The sequence below is a fragment of the Mirounga leonina genome, unplaced genomic scaffold (genome assembly GCF_011800145.1).
Source record: "Mirounga leonina isolate KUSES-001 unplaced genomic scaffold, KU_Mleo_1.0 Mir_168, whole genome shotgun sequence".
NCBI classification, from domain to species: domain Eukaryota; kingdom Metazoa; phylum Chordata; class Mammalia; order Carnivora; family Phocidae; genus Mirounga; species Mirounga leonina.
The window spans coordinates 14772580-14789835 of NW_023270426.1; the positions used below are offsets into that span (position 1 = coordinate 14772580).

At 37.5% G+C, this 17256-nt stretch overlaps 1 protein-coding gene across 1 annotated transcript in view; it reads left to right on the top strand.

Annotated features, from left to right (window-relative positions):
- The window catches only part of ADAMTS19 (ADAM metallopeptidase with thrombospondin type 1 motif 19), a 253350-nt gene that overhangs the window by 220970 nt on the left and 15124 nt on the right, over positions 1-17256 (top strand). Inside the window, exons 20-21 of the mRNA XM_035014047.1 lie at positions 3552-3756; positions 9494-9646. Of these exons, the coding sequence (XP_034869938.1) occupies positions 3552-3756; positions 9494-9646 (358 nt within the window). The remainder of the gene's footprint in view (positions 1-3551; positions 3757-9493; positions 9647-17256) is intronic.

The window sequence follows — 17256 nt, forward strand, 5'->3', positions numbered from 1 at the left end:
TTTTATTTTATTTTATTTTATTTTATTTTATTTTATTTTATTTTATTATGTTATGTTAGTCACCATACAGTACATCATTAGTTTTTGATGTAGTGTTCCATGATTCATTGTTTTTGTATAACACCCATGCTCCATGCAATACGTGCCCTCCTTAATACCCATCACCAGGCTAACCCATCCCCACTCTGCCCCCTCCCCTCTAAAGCCCTCAGTTTGTTTCTCAGAGTCCAGTCTCTCATGGTTCGTCTCCCCCTCCAGTTTCCCACCCTTCATTTTTCCCTTCCTTCTCCTAATGCCCTCCATGCTATTCCTTATGTTCCACAAATAAGTGAAACCATATGATAATTGACTTTCTCTGCTTGACTTATTTCACTTAGCATTATCTCCTCCAGTCCCATCCATGTTGATGTAAAAGTTGGGGATTCATCCTTTCTGATGGATAAGTAATATTCCATTGTATATATGGACCACATCTTCTTTATCCACTCATCTGTCGAAGGGCATCTCGGCTCTTTCCACAGTTTGGCTATTGCGGACATTGCTGCTATGAACATTGGGGTGCATATGGCCCTTCTTTTCACTACATCTGTGTCTTTGGGGTAAATACCCAGTAGTGCAATTGCTGGGTCATAGGGTAGCTCTATTTTTAATTTCTTGAGGCACCTCCACACTGTTTTCCAAAGTGGCTGTACCAACTTGCATTCCCACCAACAGTGTAAGAGGGCTCCCCTTTCTCCACAACCTCTCCAACATTTGTTGTTTCTTGCCCTGTCAATTTTTGCCATTCTAACTGGTGTAAGGTGGTATCTCAATGTGGTTTTGATTTGAATTTCCTTGATGGCTAATGATGATGAACATTTTTTCATGTGTCTGTTAGCCATTTGTATGTCTTCTTTGGAGAAGTGTCTGTTCATGTCTTCTGCCCATTTTTTGACTTGATTGTTTGTTTTTTGGGGTGTTGAGTTTGAGAAGTTCTTTATAGATCTTGGAAATCAGCCCTTTGTCTGTAGTGTCATTTGCAAATATCTTCTCCCATTCTGTGGGTTGCCTCTTTGTTTTGTTGACTGTTTCCTTTGCTGTGCAGAAGGTTTTTATCTTGATGAAGTCCCAAATACTTTTCTTTTTGGTTGTGTCTTCTTGGTTCCATAATAGGAGGGAAAGGGAAAGGTACAAAAATGGGTTTAAATTGTGCTTATAACCTGTGTATCCTCATGTAGAAAGATGAATCAGAAACTAAATAAATTTAGAAGATAAATACTTTAGGAAAAATCCACTAGGGGACTCCCAAGCAAAATGGTAGATCTGCATCATACTTGATAGACCAGCAGACAAGAACTTTGTTAGAGGCAGTACTGGAATGCAAATATTACCAGGATTTTTTTTTTTTTTCCCTTTTCAGAAATAGAAGCATGGAATCATTTTGAATTAAACCATTGTACAGATGAGAAAACTAGATTGCATTAGATGTGACTTTCCAAACTTTGGATCACTGCCAGGAGCATTTGGGCTTAAGTAAATTTGGAAGAATTGATGCTATTTCTGTAAAACAGACATGTTTTGAAATGAGGCTGTAGATGTTTAATCTGAGAAATGTTTAATGACAAGTTATTGTATGCAATGTGTTATGAATGCAAAGAAGAATAAGACATTGATCTCTGCCTTTAAAGAGTTTTCATGGAACACTACATCAAAAACTAATGATGTAATGTATGGTAATTAACATAACATGATAAAATTTAAAAAAAGGAGTTTATATACTAATCAGGAAAAGAAGGGCAAATTTTGTAGGGAGGGTGTGAACCCTTCCACTTCCCTAGGGAATATCTAACAAATGCTGTTGAGTGCCACAAGCCAGGTACCAGAGGGCAAAGGAGAGCACAATCCTTGTGGGTTGGATGGAGAAGCCCTGTTAGGAGGAAGGGACTTGGAGCTGGCTGTCAAGGATCCAGGCAGTGGATGCTCCATAAACAGGTACAATATGGTGAAAATAGAAAGTGTTTGAGGAGCAAGCTGAGCATATGTTTTTTTTCCAAACAAATGAGAGATGAAGCTAGAGAAATGAGTAAGTATAAATTACTTATAAATATACTGTCATATATAGAGTATATACTATATACTGAGTCCCTATTGTATGTCAGACAGTATAATAATAAACACTTCTACAAATGACAAAATGGAAACTTAACAGCTATGAGTATTGTTTCAAGAATGTGCGCAATTAGTAAGGAACCCAAAATTAAGCTCGGGACTTCTCACTGCCCTGCACTGTGCTGAAATTGGATTGTGCAGGTAGTTTGGGGTGGGCTTAGATCCCCCTATAGGGTTGACCTAATAATGGGAAATGCAGAGAAGGTCTTACTGACAAGAATCATACAAATTTCATGAATCACTTTTCTGGCACAAGCCTTGGTTCTTCCTGAAATAAATTTGGGGAGGTGTTTAAATTAGTGGTCCTTAGGCTATATCCCAACTCATTGGAAATGGAAGTGCCAGAGATATGTATCACTGCCCTGATGATTGTTTGAGAAAAGAATGTCCATCTAGGTGTTAAAATGCCTATGTATTGGCAGAATCACTGAATCGGTGAAATCCAAGAAAAAGATTTGGAGTTCTTGAGGACCTCTAAAATGAGGTCACTTCGTGTTTAGCCCTCTGAGTCCACACCTCCAGTGTCTGGGATTACATGGCAACCACATAGAAGCCAGCCTAAAGAAGTCCACGTAGCTTTATCCGGAGGATGTGGCCCAGACACAGAATCTTGTGGCAGGCCATTGTTGATGTACTAACGATTGCTTCCCCCACATAAGAGGGTATCCTCAGTGGGCGCCTGGGTGGCTCAGTTGGTTGGGCGACTGCCTTCGGCTCAGGTCATGATCCTGGAGTCCCTGGATCGAGTCCTGCGTCGGGCTCCCTGCTCAGCGGGGAGTCTGCTTCTCCCTCTGACCCTCCCCCCTCTCATGTGCTCTCTGTCTCTCTCATTCTCTCTATCTCAAATAAATAAATAAAATCTTTAAAAAAAAAAAAAAAGAGGGTATCCTCAGTGACAGGGCTCTGTTACCTTGCTCATATCTGTGTTTGTCTCATGGTGAGATCATCTACAGCCTCATTTCAATTGCTGACTCTACAACCTTGTGACCCTTGGTGAGTTGCTAAATCTCCCCTTACCTTGGTTTCCCTTTCTGTAAAAGGCTGTGATAGTTGTAGCACTCAACACATGGAGTTAATTGTGAAGATTTAAAACACAAAGAATAGGAATAACTCATGTATGTTAGCAGTTACGTACTTATTGGGTATCTCAGTGTGGCCAGTGTGATAAGCAGTAACAGGCAAAGCATGTAGTATGGCGTGGACAGAATCTCAGTCTTTCAGATTCTAAGACAGACATTAGAAATACAGAGAACTCAAAATGATAGAAAGGAGAGGTGTTTTAGACAAAACTATATATAAAAAAAGGGTAAAAGTCACTGTGCAACAATTCTTAACTCCAGACATGTCAAAACACACAATGGGTTGATATCTTTTGATTTCAGTGGTTCTTGCTTTACTTTTAGATGGATGATGACAGAATGGACCCCCTGTTCACGAACTTGTGGAAAAGGGATGCAGAGCAGACAAGTGGCTTGTACCCAACAACTGAGCAACGGGACTCTGACCAGAGCCCGGGAGAGGGACTGCGCCGGGCCCAAGCCTGCCTCTGCCCAGCGCTGTGAGGGCCAGGACTGCATGACCGTGTGGGAGGCAGGAGTGTGGTCTGAGGTACACTGCACACCCCCGCCCCTTTCCATGTCCTTGTTCTCCTCTGACTCTCAGCTTGTGTGAAGTCATGAGCTGTCACATTCAGAATCTCTGTGCACAGCAGTGTCAATACCATCTCTTCATTTTTCTGATAATAAAAGGAATATATGGGGTGCCTGGGTGGCTCAGTCGGTGCAGCGTCTGCCTTCAGCTCAGGTCATGATCCCGGGGTCCTGGGATCAAGTCCCGCATTGGGCTCCCTGCTCGGCAAGGAGTCTGCTTCTCCCTCTCCCTCTGAGCTCTCTCTCACTTTCTCAAGTAAATACATCAGATCTTTATTAAAAAAATAAATAAAAATAAATAAAAGGAATATACTCATTACATATAATTTTACAAACAGGAAAATAGTTATTTACACTTCATCCCAGTCAATATTGTAATATAAGAACATATTATATGTACATTTTAGAATGCTGCTTTTTCATTTATATACCATTAGTATACCCTTTAGTGGACATTAATGTTAATACGCATTTGATTCACCATCTATTCCTGAACATTTAAAAGGGAAAGGAGAAAGGACATAAACATTTAACAATCATCTCCTGTAAGCAAGGACTCTGTTTTTATTATTTCTTATTTAGGATATTGTTTATATTTAGTCACCAATCCAAGAAGGTTAATAAAATGATGAGCCCGATGTGGGACTCGATCCCAGGTCTCCAGGATCATGACCTGAGCCGAAAGCAGTCGCTTAACCAACTGAGCCACCCAGGCGCCCTATTTTCAACTTTTTGAGGAACCTCCATACTGTTCTCCATAGTGGTTGCACCAGCTTGCATTCCCACCAACAGTATAGGAGGGTGCCCCTTTCTCCGCACCCCGCCAACATCTGTCATTTCCTGACTTGTTAATTTAACCATTCTGACTGGTGTGAAGTGGTATCTCATTGAGGTTTTGATTTGGATTTCCCTGATGCCGAGCGATGTTGAGCACTTTTTCATGTGTCTCTTGGCCATTTGGATATCATTGGAAAAATGTCTGTTCATGTCTTCTGCCCATTTCTTGATTGGATTCTTTGTTCTTTGGGTGTTGAGTTTGAGAAGTTCTTTATAGATTTTGGATACTAGCCCTTTATCTGATATGTCATTTGCAAATATCTTCTCCCGTTCTGTCGGTTGTCTTTTGGTTTTGTTGACTGTTTCCTTTGCTGTGCAAAAGCTTTTTATCTTGATGAAGTCCCAATAGTTCATTTTTGCCCTTGCTTCCCTTGCCTTTGGTGATGTTTCTAGGAAGAAGTTGCTGCAGCTGAGGTCGAAGAGGTTGCTGCCTGTGTTCTCCTTTAGGATTTTGATGGACTCCTGTCTCACATTTAGGTCTTTCAACCATTTTGAGTCTATTTTTGTGTGTGGTGTAAGGAAATGGTCCAGTTTCATTCTTCTGCATATGGCTGTCTAGTTTTCCCAACACCATTTGTTGAAGAGACTATCTTTTTTCCATTGGACATTCTTTCCTGCTTTGTCCAATATGAGTTGACCATAGAGTTAAGGGTCCATTTCTGGGCTCTCTATTCTGTTCCATTGATCGATGTGTCTGTTTTTGTGCCAGTACCATACTGTCTTGATGATGACAGCTTTGTAATAGAGTTGGAAGTCCAGAATTGTGATGCCACCAGCTTTGCTTTCCTTTTTCAACATTCCTCTGGCTATTCGGGGTCTTTTCTGGTTCCATACAAATTTTAGGATTATTCCATCTCTTTGAAAAAAGTGGATGGTATTTTGATGGGGATTGCATTGAATGTGTAGATTGCTCTAGGTAGCATTGACATCTTCATAATATTTGTTCTTCCAATCCATGAGCATGGAATGTTTTTCCATTTCTTTGTATCTTCCTCAATTTCTTTCATGAGTATTTTATAATTTTCTGAGTACAGATCCTTTGTCTCTTTGGTTAGATTTATTCCTAGGTATCTTATGGTTTTGGGTGCAATTGTAAATGGGATCGACTCCTCAATTTCTCTTTCTTCTGTCCTGTTGTTGGTGTATAGCAATGCCACTGATTTCTGTGCATTGATTTTATATCCTGCCACTTGACTGAATTCCTATATGAGTTCTAGCAGTTTTGGGGTGGAGTCTTTTGGGTTTTCCCCATAAAGTATCATATCATCTGCAAACGGTGAGATTTGACTTCTTCTTTGCCAATTCGGGTGCCTTTGATTTCTTTTTGTTGTCTGATTGCTGTGGCTAGGACTTCTAATACTATGTTGAATAGCAGTGGTGATAGTGGACATCCCTGCTGCATTCCTGACCTTAGGGGGAAAACTCTAAGTTATCTGAGAATGATATTTGCTGTGGGTTTTTCATAGATGGCTTTTATGATATTGAAGTATGTACCCTCTATCCCTATACTCTGAAGAGTTTTGATCAAGAAAGGATGTTGTACTTTGTGAAATGTTTTTTCTGCATCTATTGAGAGGATCATATGGTTTTTGTTCTTTCTTTTATTAATGTATTGCATTGATTGATTTGTGGATGTTGAACCAACCTTGCAACCCAGGGATAAATCCCACTTGGTCATGGTGAATAATCTTTTTAATGTACTGTTGGATCCTATTGGCTAGTATTTTGGTGAGAATTTTTGCATCCATGTTCATCAAGGATATTGGTCTGTAATTCTCCTTTTTGATGGGGTCTTTGTCTGGTTTGGGGATCAAGGTAATGCTGGCCTCATCAAATGAGTTTGGAAGTTTTCCTTCCATTTCTATTTTTTGGAACAGTTTCAGAAGAATAGGTATCAATTCTTCTTGAAATGTATGGTAGAATTCCCCTGGGAAGCCATCTGGCCCTGGGCTTTTGTTTGTTGGGAGATTTTTGATGACTGCTTCAATTTCCTTAGTGGTTATAGGTCTGTTCAGGTTTTCTATTTCTTCCTGGTTCAGTTTTGGTAGTTGATACATCCCTAGGAATGCATCCAATTCTTCCAGGTTATCTACTTTGCTGGCATAGAGTTGCTCATAATATGTTCTTATAATTGTTTGTATTTCTTTGGTGTTGGTTGTGATCTCTCCTCTTTCATTCATGATTTTGTTGATTTGGGTCATTTCTCTTCTCTTTTTGATAAGTCTGGGCAGGGGTTTATCAATCTTGTTAATTCTTTCAAAGAACCAGCTCCTAGTTTCATTGATCTGTTCTACTATTCTTTTAGTTTCTATTTCACTGATTTCTGCTCTGATCTTTATTATTTCTCTTCTCCTGCTGGGTTTAGGCTTTATTTGCTGTTCTTTCTCCAGCTCCTTTAGGTGTAGGGTTAGGTTGTGTATTTGAGACCTTTCTTGTTTCTTGAGAAAGGCTTGTATTGCTATATACTTGCCTCTTAGGACTGCCTTTGCTGCATCCCAAAGCTTTTGAACAGTTGTGTTTTCATTTTCATTGGTTTCCATGAATTTTTTAAATTCTTCTTTAATTTCCTGGTTGACCCATTCATTCTTCAGTAGGATGCTCTTTAGCTTCCATGTATTTGAGTTCTTTCCGACTTTCCTCTTGTGATTGAGTTCTAGTTTCAAAGCATTGTGGTCTGAAAATAGGCAGGGAATGATCCCGTCTTTTGGTACCGGTTGAGACCTGATTTGTGACCTAGGATGTGATCTATTCTGGAGAATGTTCCATGGGCACGAGAGAAGAATGTGTATTCCATTGCTTTGGGTTGGAATGTTCTGAATATATCTGTGAAGTCCATCTTGTCCATTGTGTCATTTAAAGTCTTTATTTCCTTGTTGATCTTTTGCTTAGATGATCTGTCCATTTCAGTGAGGGGGTTGTTAAAGTCCCCTCCACTAAAGTTATCGATGTGTTTCTTTGCTTTTATTATTAATTGGCTTGTATAATTGGCTGTTCCCATGTTAGGGGCAGAGATATTTACAATTTTAGATCTTCTTGTTGGATAGACCCCTTAAATATGATATAGTGTCCTCCTCATCTCTTATTATAGTCTTTGGTTTAAAATCTACTTTGTCTGATATAAGGATTGTCACCCCAGCTTTCTTTTGGTGTCCATTAGCATGGTAAATGGTTTTCCACCCCCTCACTTTCAATCTGGGGGTGTCTTTGGGTCTAAAATGAGTCTCTTGCAGACAGCATATTGATGGGTCTTGTTTTTTTTAACCAATCTGATACCCTGTGTCTTTTGATTGGGGCACCTAGCCCATTTACATTCAGGGTAACTATTGAAAGATATGAATTTAGTGCCATTGTATTGCCTGTAAGGTGACTGTTACTGTATATTGTCTGTGTTCCTTTCGGTCTATGTTGCTTTTAGGCTCTCTCTTTGCTTAGAGGACCCCTTTCAATATTTCTTGTAGGGCTGGTTTTGTGTTTGCATATTCCTTTAGTTTTTGTTTGTCCTGGAAGCTTTTTATCTCTCCTTCTATTTTCAATGACAGCCTAGCTGGGTATAGTATTCTTGCTGCATATTTTTCTCATTTAGTGCTCTGAATATATCATGCCAGTCCTTTCTGGCCTATACAGATTTATATACAGATTTTTGGCACCAGCTGGGAGCAATAATATGTCTCAATGCAGTCTACCAATTAAAAAATCTCTCTCTCGTTTTTATTTAATTTAAAAATTGATTTTAGGGATCAGGGTTAGTTCCAGTTGCAAAAAAAATTAAAAGATAAATATTAAAATGCCAAGTTACACATGTAGTCCACTTTAAAGTCCAACATGTTCATACATAAGCCAATGAGACAATCACTCATTTGTGCAAAATTTATCATATTTAAAATAGCATTACTTCCATGCTCAGATTTTCAGGAACACAACTGTTGGAGTCCACATGGTTATTTGTATGCTATATCACTGTTAAATGTATACCTGCAAATCTTGCTTTGGACTTTTTTCAGACACAATTATTCATTGAATGTTCAAGTTTTGCCATATCTTTCATCCCTTCCCTTCTCTCTGTCCTCTCCCTTCTCCTGCCCAATGCCATTTTGGTCCCTGTGCCCAGATAGTCAGTGAGGTGTATCTTTGTAAAACTGAGAAGCTTTATACATATTCCATAACAAGGAGCATAAATGAAAATGAGATGCTAAGTTGCACCTAGAAAAAATAGGTGTAATATACATATGTGCTTTATGTGTTAGGTCACCATCTTAAATCAGGCATCAATTATTTATGAAATGAACTAAACTATTTTTGAACTGAATTATATTTGCAATGCATATAGCCATTTAGAATGATAATTTCTAGGGGTATATAATTATGCAATGAAATATTTTCTTTTTGCTAAGATTTTCTCTGTTTTTGCTTTAAGAGGAGTCTGTGAGAAATAACACTCTAAAAACATTTTCATTTTTCACAAGCATTTCTTGGGGCTAAAGCAGACTAAATCTTAGCAAAAATAAATTTTTGAATTTTCTTACATAACTGTATATAAATATGTGACGTCAATCAAGTTTAGTATTTTACATTTTGACCACCGTATATTGTCTTTCATCAACAATCCTATGTTATATTGCTCTGTGTATTAATGGTCCTGTGTTCCTGAAACTCATTTACTTCCAACACTGCGCTAAGCTTCATCTGGCTCCTGGTATTGGGGTGTAATGGGTGTTTTCCTTCTCTTTATTCTTTAACATGGTCTTTATGTGAGTGATAGGCTTATGAGAGATGATTAGAAATACTACTTAACATAATTTAACCATTGGTCTATATCTCTTAATTCCCGACCTCATCCAGACTCTGGTGTTATCTTCTAGTGTTCGGTCAAGTGTGGCAAAGGTGTACGTCATCGGACTGTGAGGTGTACTAACCCTAGAAAGAAATGCGTCCTCTCCACCAGACCCAGGGAGGCTGAGGACTGTGAGGATTACTCGAAATGCTATGTGTGGCGAATGGGCGACTGGTCTAAGGTGAGACTCATTCTGTACATTCTCAGTATTAGGGGATCTATAGGGGTATGGATCGTGAGAGATGGAGTGTTATATTCCCAGGTTCACATCCTATCTGTCTGTCCATGATCATGAGCTCTATAAAACCATTTTAAAGATCAAGTGAGATAAATGTAGTTTGACACAAAGGAAGCTCTCAAAAAATACTATCTATTATTATTTTGTTGTGAATTTTTATTGATATCGTTCTTTGTCAGAATATTTTTGCATTAAACTTATCTAATAAACAGAATACTATCAGATAAGTCATTGAAAATGTAACTAAGGGAGGTAGTAACAGCATCAAGCAGAGGCAATTTCCATCTTAATATGTAAAAGGCATTCTTTTTCCCACCAATTTTGGGGTTGTGTATGGAAGAAATGGAAAGGAACGGCATTCTTGAAGGTCTTTGGTCAAATCAAGTAGACACAATTCATATGGCAGGTGAATGGTAAGTTTAATTTTGTGAAAATATTTAAATTTATGAATAAAGTAGAACCTCATATATAAGTGAGCCGTAGAAAACAGCTCATCTATTCATTCTATATAAAATATTAATAAATCCTATGTTTTAAGATAAAATTCTGATCATTTCTGGGTGAAAACAGCTCTCAAATACTAGTCTTCAAAAATGTAAATATTAATCAAATAATCCCCTGTGCCTTGCCACATTCAGCTGTGATATTATATACTTATTCTCATGGAATCATAAAATACTACGGCTTAGAAGAGACATAATAAATCCTCTCTTCTTTCCCTTTATTTTATATGTGAAAAAAAAAAGTGGTAGCTGCTGGGGCATGGTAGGGAGTGTGGTGCCTTTTCATAAAGAATCCTAAAGGACATTCTGGAAGAAATATTCTCAATGTGTAACACACTGTGGTTAGCCAGTTTGTGTAATGTTGCCCCAAAAGAAATTCGTGACACTGAAAATCTATTTTCTTGTGATTACTGATGTCTTTCCTCTCTAAAACTGTTTGCATATTAGCATCCCGTGTTCTCATAACCTATACTCTTCTTTCAAAGACCTACAACATTTAAAGTTTACATTGGGACTCTTTAAAGGATGCATTTGTAGACAATGTAAATTGATTCCTCCCTACAGAATTAGGAAATATTCAACCCAATCCATGCAGCTTTGAACTGGTGAACCATAGAAGGAAAACTTCACACTTTAGAGGAAACAACTTTTAGGGAAAAGAGAATTCCAAATTAACCACAATTTATTTTATTTTTAGGGTTAATGTTTTCCTAATTCTAAGGGAGGGAAATACAGTGGGATGATAGGGGCAAGACGTGGTTTGGAAGTCAAGACAGGAGGGGCATAGTTTGAACTCCCTCATTATACAGATGGACCAACTGGTCAAGCTATTGAATACCTTTGTATCTTTGCTTCCCTATGAGTGAAATAAGGAAAATAGGTAACACCATAGTTTTCAAGCTCTGTGTATATTAACTCTTTCTTCAGCACTGAACGCATAAAATAGGACAAGGGAATGAAAGTCCTAGTTGGAGGGGTATGGGAAAGACCATCCATTGCTCTCTTTTCATTGTAGCCACTCCACATTTGTTTATTTTGGCTAGTGAAATCTGAGGTGTTTTCCTTAAGTGAAACAGTTCTTTTTCTAAGAAAAAGTTTAAAAACCACTAGAATAGATGAGCTCTAATTTTCCAGCTTTATTAATTAATAGGGATATTTTAAGTGAGGGGTGCCTAGATGGCTCAGTCGGTTGGGTGGCTGACTGTTGGTTTTGGCTCAGGTCAAGATCTCCAGGTGGTGAGGTCTTTAAAAAAAGGAAATACTTTAAGTGATAAGTGTTAATCTCCAGGTAACTCTAAAAAAGAAAAATTGTAATTGCAAAAAACAGAAGATCTAGGTGTTGTTAAAATTTATGGCACAGAACTATAAGCTCCTTCATTGCTGCATGTGGAACTGTGGCTAGCAAATCCTATTTGCGTGACCCATACTATTGCTCTTGATTAATAAACGTGCCTATTATGTGGCCTCTGGTACATCTTAGGCAAAATCAAAATTAACTGGGGAGATCATAAAAAACGTAACTTTTGGTTTTCCATCCTAAGCCTGAAAAGATGTTTTTTTCCAATTTACCAGAGTAACATGTGTGTCCCTTTTTAGGTATACTGAAACTGAGTTACTTTAAGTTGGTTTTGTGGAGTTATTATATTGCTACCCAGCTTGAACATAGATAGCCTTTGCGGGTAAGGAAAGGAGTAGATAGTTCTAATAACTATTCATCTTTGTTCTGTGATGTTTTACCTTTGTCTGTTGGCCTGTTGATTTTTGTTTGCTTATTTAGAAGATTCAGTATGTTGCATTTTTTTCTTTATATGGATATAAGTCTGCTCTTTTCTTTAAACCTGTTTCCTTGTTCTTTTTTATGACTGAGGTCTCAGCATAACAGATTTAAACAGCATACACAATTAAAGCAAGTGGCTCCATGTGAATTTTATTGATTTTACCCCTTCTTTTTCACTCCTAACATATCACTTTCATGTTAAAATAAAAACTATCCCCCAATAATTACAGAGAAAAGGAATAATGCTGCAATTATTAAGTTTCAGTGATTAAAGTATTCATGGACAGAGGGAGCACATAGATTTCTTATTCTTATCAGCTGTGTCGCTGGCACAGGAATAGCAACAAGATGTGTGCAATTGTGGGTGGATTTCTGTGCTCCCCGGAGTTCAATTAATCTGTCAGTTTCACTCAGATTCTACTAGTATTTTTTTAAACTATTGATAAGCTGAAGTAGACTTAAAATGAAGCCTCGGGTTGGCTTTAATCAGAGACATTCAATGAGATATCCACAAAAATCTTGCTATGAAACCATGTTCTTCCCTCCATAATATGGGGGAATCATTAGACAATCAGTTAAAAGACAAATATATCCTCAGCTTCTCCCACTGGCTAGAAGTCGTTAACCACTGTTGAGCCAGTGGTGTGTCGACTAAATGGAAGCTTCCTAAGAAAAAGGTTTGTTTATGCCTCAAACTCTGTTCACTGCATTCGTATCAGCCTATGTGATCTCCATCATTTATGTTTTGGTAGCTTTGTGTCAACAGTGGAGAAATTGCTCTCAACTTGAGAGAGAAAAATATAAATCCAGGAATATTCAAAAGAGAAAAATCACTCATAAAAACATCACCTCTGATTTCTAAGTAGATATAATACAGCCTTTGTTGGACAGTACTTATGTTTATTTCACTGAGACTAGAAAATTGGCAAAAAATAGGATACAAACTGTGGCTGCTTAGCTCTGGCTTGCATTAACTATTCACACAATTATATGCCACATTCTACTATATCTCGGATATAGATGTGGCCTTGGGGTCTTTCTCGGGAGAACAGAACATGACCCATATGTTTCTGGGCAGTAAAAAAATCCGTATTCACTCATTAAGCCGTCCTTAGAATACTGACGTGAAAAATAACATAGTCCCTTATGTTTAATGAAATGCCTTATTGTCTGCCAGAATTTGACCTTTCTGCCTTTATTTGAACGTCTGCAGCTTCTTGTTTTCATTATTGGAGGCCTATAGAGGAACAAAGTATTGTTTTATCTACCTGTTACACAAAATTTGGTCCTTCCTGAAGCTTTTATAGCATTAACTTTTTGTGCAGTATTAACAAGAGAACTCAGTTCAAGTGAATTTTAATGAGACACAAAACACCTTGGAATTATACATAATTATTCCTGGTTTGTCCTTAGATTCAATTCATATTCTATAATTTGAATTTAATTTATTCCTTCAAAATTCTGGAAAATGAATAGTTTTGGCCACATCTCACATCATGACATGATAAATAGATTTTTGGACAAGAGATGATGAGTCTTTTGTGATGATATAATTCAAAATATTGCTGGAAGCACAATAAACCATTTTGGATGATTTAATTGTACAAATAATATGGTCTGTCTTTTTTTAGAAGTGATAAATATAAAGCTTGCAGTATAATGAGTGATTTTTAACTTATCCTATAAAAGGAAACCATAATTATATCCAGTATATTCAGTTGAAGAGGAATCTAAAAACTATGAAATTATGAATAATCACAGAGGACCTTTTCTTCCACTGGAGGAAAGCTCAGTGAATCATTGAAGGAAACTTAAAGAAAGAAATCCTGACCAATGCAATCAAGAATGTCCTAAACTAAATGACTAGATGACACTATGTTTTTAATCATGCACCTACAGAACCTAGTATTTTTGCGTTAAGTCAAAAGAGACAAAAAGAACCAGAGCCAGAATTCCCAAAGGAGGAATTTCTTGTTGCCCCATGGCCGGGCGAGGCTTTAGGACTGTGGAATTCTGCATTATCTGGACTGACCCAATGCTGTCATACACACACTCCAATTAAAATCCACTTGCTGGAGGTCACAGAATCCAAATGTATATCTTGCTGGGTTTTTTTTTTTAAAGATTTTATTTATTTGACAGAGAGGTACACAGCGAGAGGAGAACACAAGCAGGGGGAGTGGGAGAGGGAGAAGCAGACTTCCCGCCGAGCAGGAAGCCCGATGTGGGGCTCGATCCCAGTACTCTGGGATCAGGACCTGAGCCGAAGGCAGACGCTAAACGACTGAGCCACCCAGGCGCCCTATCTTGCTGGTTTTTAATACAAATAAACCAAGTGGATTTGTAACAGAGTAGTAGAGGGAAGTTTAACCCCTTGTTAGAGAATTTCCCATTCAAATTTAAAGAAATACTTAGCTGCAAATAACCAAATTAAATACCTTAATAGAATGTAAAAATAGAAAATGTTAAGTATCAGCTGACATCAGAGAATCAAAGGAATGAATAAAATGACAACTGCTATAATGGAGAGAATGTATTGTTAAATAGATACATTACTAAGACTGATATTTACCAAAGACCCGAATGTCATCATTTTTATAAGACTAAATTTATATTAATCTATGAATTCTTAAGTCTTACATTCCCCACATTAAGTTCCATGGAAAACTCATTCCTTGGGATATGGTCTCCAGGTGTGAGAAATAATGTAGTTAAACAAAGATAATCAAATACTGTTTGCTATAGGACTTTCAGATCCTTTAACGTTTTTCTATACTTGGTAAATCTCAAAGAGAGACTCTAGTGTTTCTCTTCTCTTTTCTCTTTTAACCAAAGATCACTTTTGCAGAGCATATAGCTAGTTTGTTATTTACTGTAATACACTTTGGCAAGGCTTACATTAGATTACTCAAATTTAAAACACTAGTTTTGTAAGTGCCTTTTTTGAAACAGGAGAAAATTTGTAGATTGAAGCCAAACTGAAATTATCTATAATCTAAAAAACTCTTCTTGGTGGATTAGCATTTCTATATAGCATTATTTTCTAATTATGTCTACAAGTCATTGGAAAGATAACTGCCTACCGTTTTTTATAATTAGAGTCTCCTAAAACAGGAAGATTTGAGCAGCTACCTCATAAATGAACATGAATCTGTTACCCTGAAATCTATCATTGTTGGATAGTCAATGAATTAAAGAAATCAGAGGTTGTGGGTTTGGTTTTAAACATTTGGGCAAGATGTCCTACAGAAGACATATTTTACATTATAGGAATATTTACTTCGAAATACACTTGTCTCTGAGTAAGCTGTTCATAGTAAAGAAATTAGTGATAAACAGGATACTTTTCATCAGGAAAGACTTTCTACTGTGTTGTTCAGATACATCCACTGAGCATTTACACAATTTGCTATTCACCATTCTATCTGGAGAAGATAGCTGTCTTCTAAACCATGCACAAAATCCCCAAACTATTGGCTATCAAATTGTTTTGCCTCTGACTCTTTATACTGCAAGAGAGTGGGGCATTTTTTGCATTGCTACCATTTTTAGTTTTAAAGTCTCCTAAGAATCTGATCTCTTGCCCCAGGTACATTTAAAAAAAGGTGGGGGGCACTTTGGTGGCTCAGTCAGTTAAGCATCTGCCTTCAACTCAGGTCATGATCCCGGGTTTTGGGATCGAGCCCCGTATCGGGCTCCCTGCTCAGCAGGGAATCTGCTTCTCCCTCTCCCTCTGTCCCTCCCCTCTGCTCATGCTCCCTTCTCTCTCTGCTCTCTCTTTTTCAAATAAATAAATATTTAAAAAATGAATTTATTAAAAAAACCACAAATTTTAAAATGTTTGAATTACTCAAAGTTGTCAAAGCATTTGGCTGATATGATTGAACATAGCAGAAATATATTAGCTTAAAAAGTGATGCACACATACTATCTGTGTTATATCTTCTATCTAGAGAAGATTTATAATTTAGAGAGATTGAAGTGGTGTCTCTGTGTCTATGTGTATGTGTATATATATATATAATGTATATACTATATATGCATATACATGTATAATTATAAATGCAGATATAAGAACATGTATTTAACATCCTTTGGATTGAAAAATGCAAGAGGATTTTTTTTAATCTACAAGGCTTAATTATACTGTCTTCTTAATAAGTCCTTGAAAAATTGCTAGACTTATAAAATAATACTATCAATGCTCTTTTGCTACATACCAGGGTATCTGTAATTTCACTTTATAAATCATACCTGAAAGCATTTCAGTAAATAAATATGACTTAATTAAAAAATTACTCTTGATGTTCTTTATAGGGTATAGAGCATGGAACATGCCAAAATTCATTTTGGGGACACTGAGTGTCAGTAGGTTGTTGGATGGGGATGGAAAGTTTCCACTAAAAAATACAAAGAAATTTGATAAGAATGTTCTAAATTCAGTAGTCTTAGCACTGAGTGTTTTTTGCTTAGATGTAGTGAAGTATATGTTTACCAAATAGAGGATATCCGGAGATAGATAGAACCAGATCACCAGGACTACCAGAGAAAGACATCTTTAAAATGCAAGAAACATGGGGGCGCCTGGGTGGCTCAGTCGTTAAGCGTCTGCCTTCGGCTCGGGTTATGATCCCAGGGTTCTGGGATCAAGCCCCACATTGGGCTCCCTGCTCCGTGGGGAAGCCTGCTTCTCCCCTCCTTCTCCCCCTGCTTGTGTTCCCTCTCTCACTATGTCTCTCTCTGTCAAATAAATAAATAAAATCTTTAAAAAATAAATAAATAAATAAATAAATAAAATGCAAGAAACATACGCAAATGAGTAGCCAGTTAGAAAGGCATCATATGGGGTCTTTGGATGCAGAATGTAACAAAAGGGAAAATTGTTTTACCAGGTCCCTGGTTTTGCTTAAGTTTGTCTGGGGCACCCAGAGAGCCCAGGAGCACAACCAGCATCAATCTTGTATGCCAGAGAGCAGTTCCACAGGCCCCCTAACCTCATTCCTACATCTGTAAAATGTGCCAAAGCAACTGTAGGTCTTTCTGAATATCACAGTGCTCTAACTGTGCAAGTAAAAGTAATAATCCAGTGTCAGTGATGCAGTGGTCCAAATGGTGCCTAGTCCAAAGAAGAGTATTTTGAGCTACTTAAAATGAAAGATCTACTTTAGAGACAAAACACAAATTGGTTGGATTAGAAATATATAAACCTGTAACTTTATATACTATATACAGAATATGTACAAGTCCATATAGGAAAATAAAACTAGGAAACA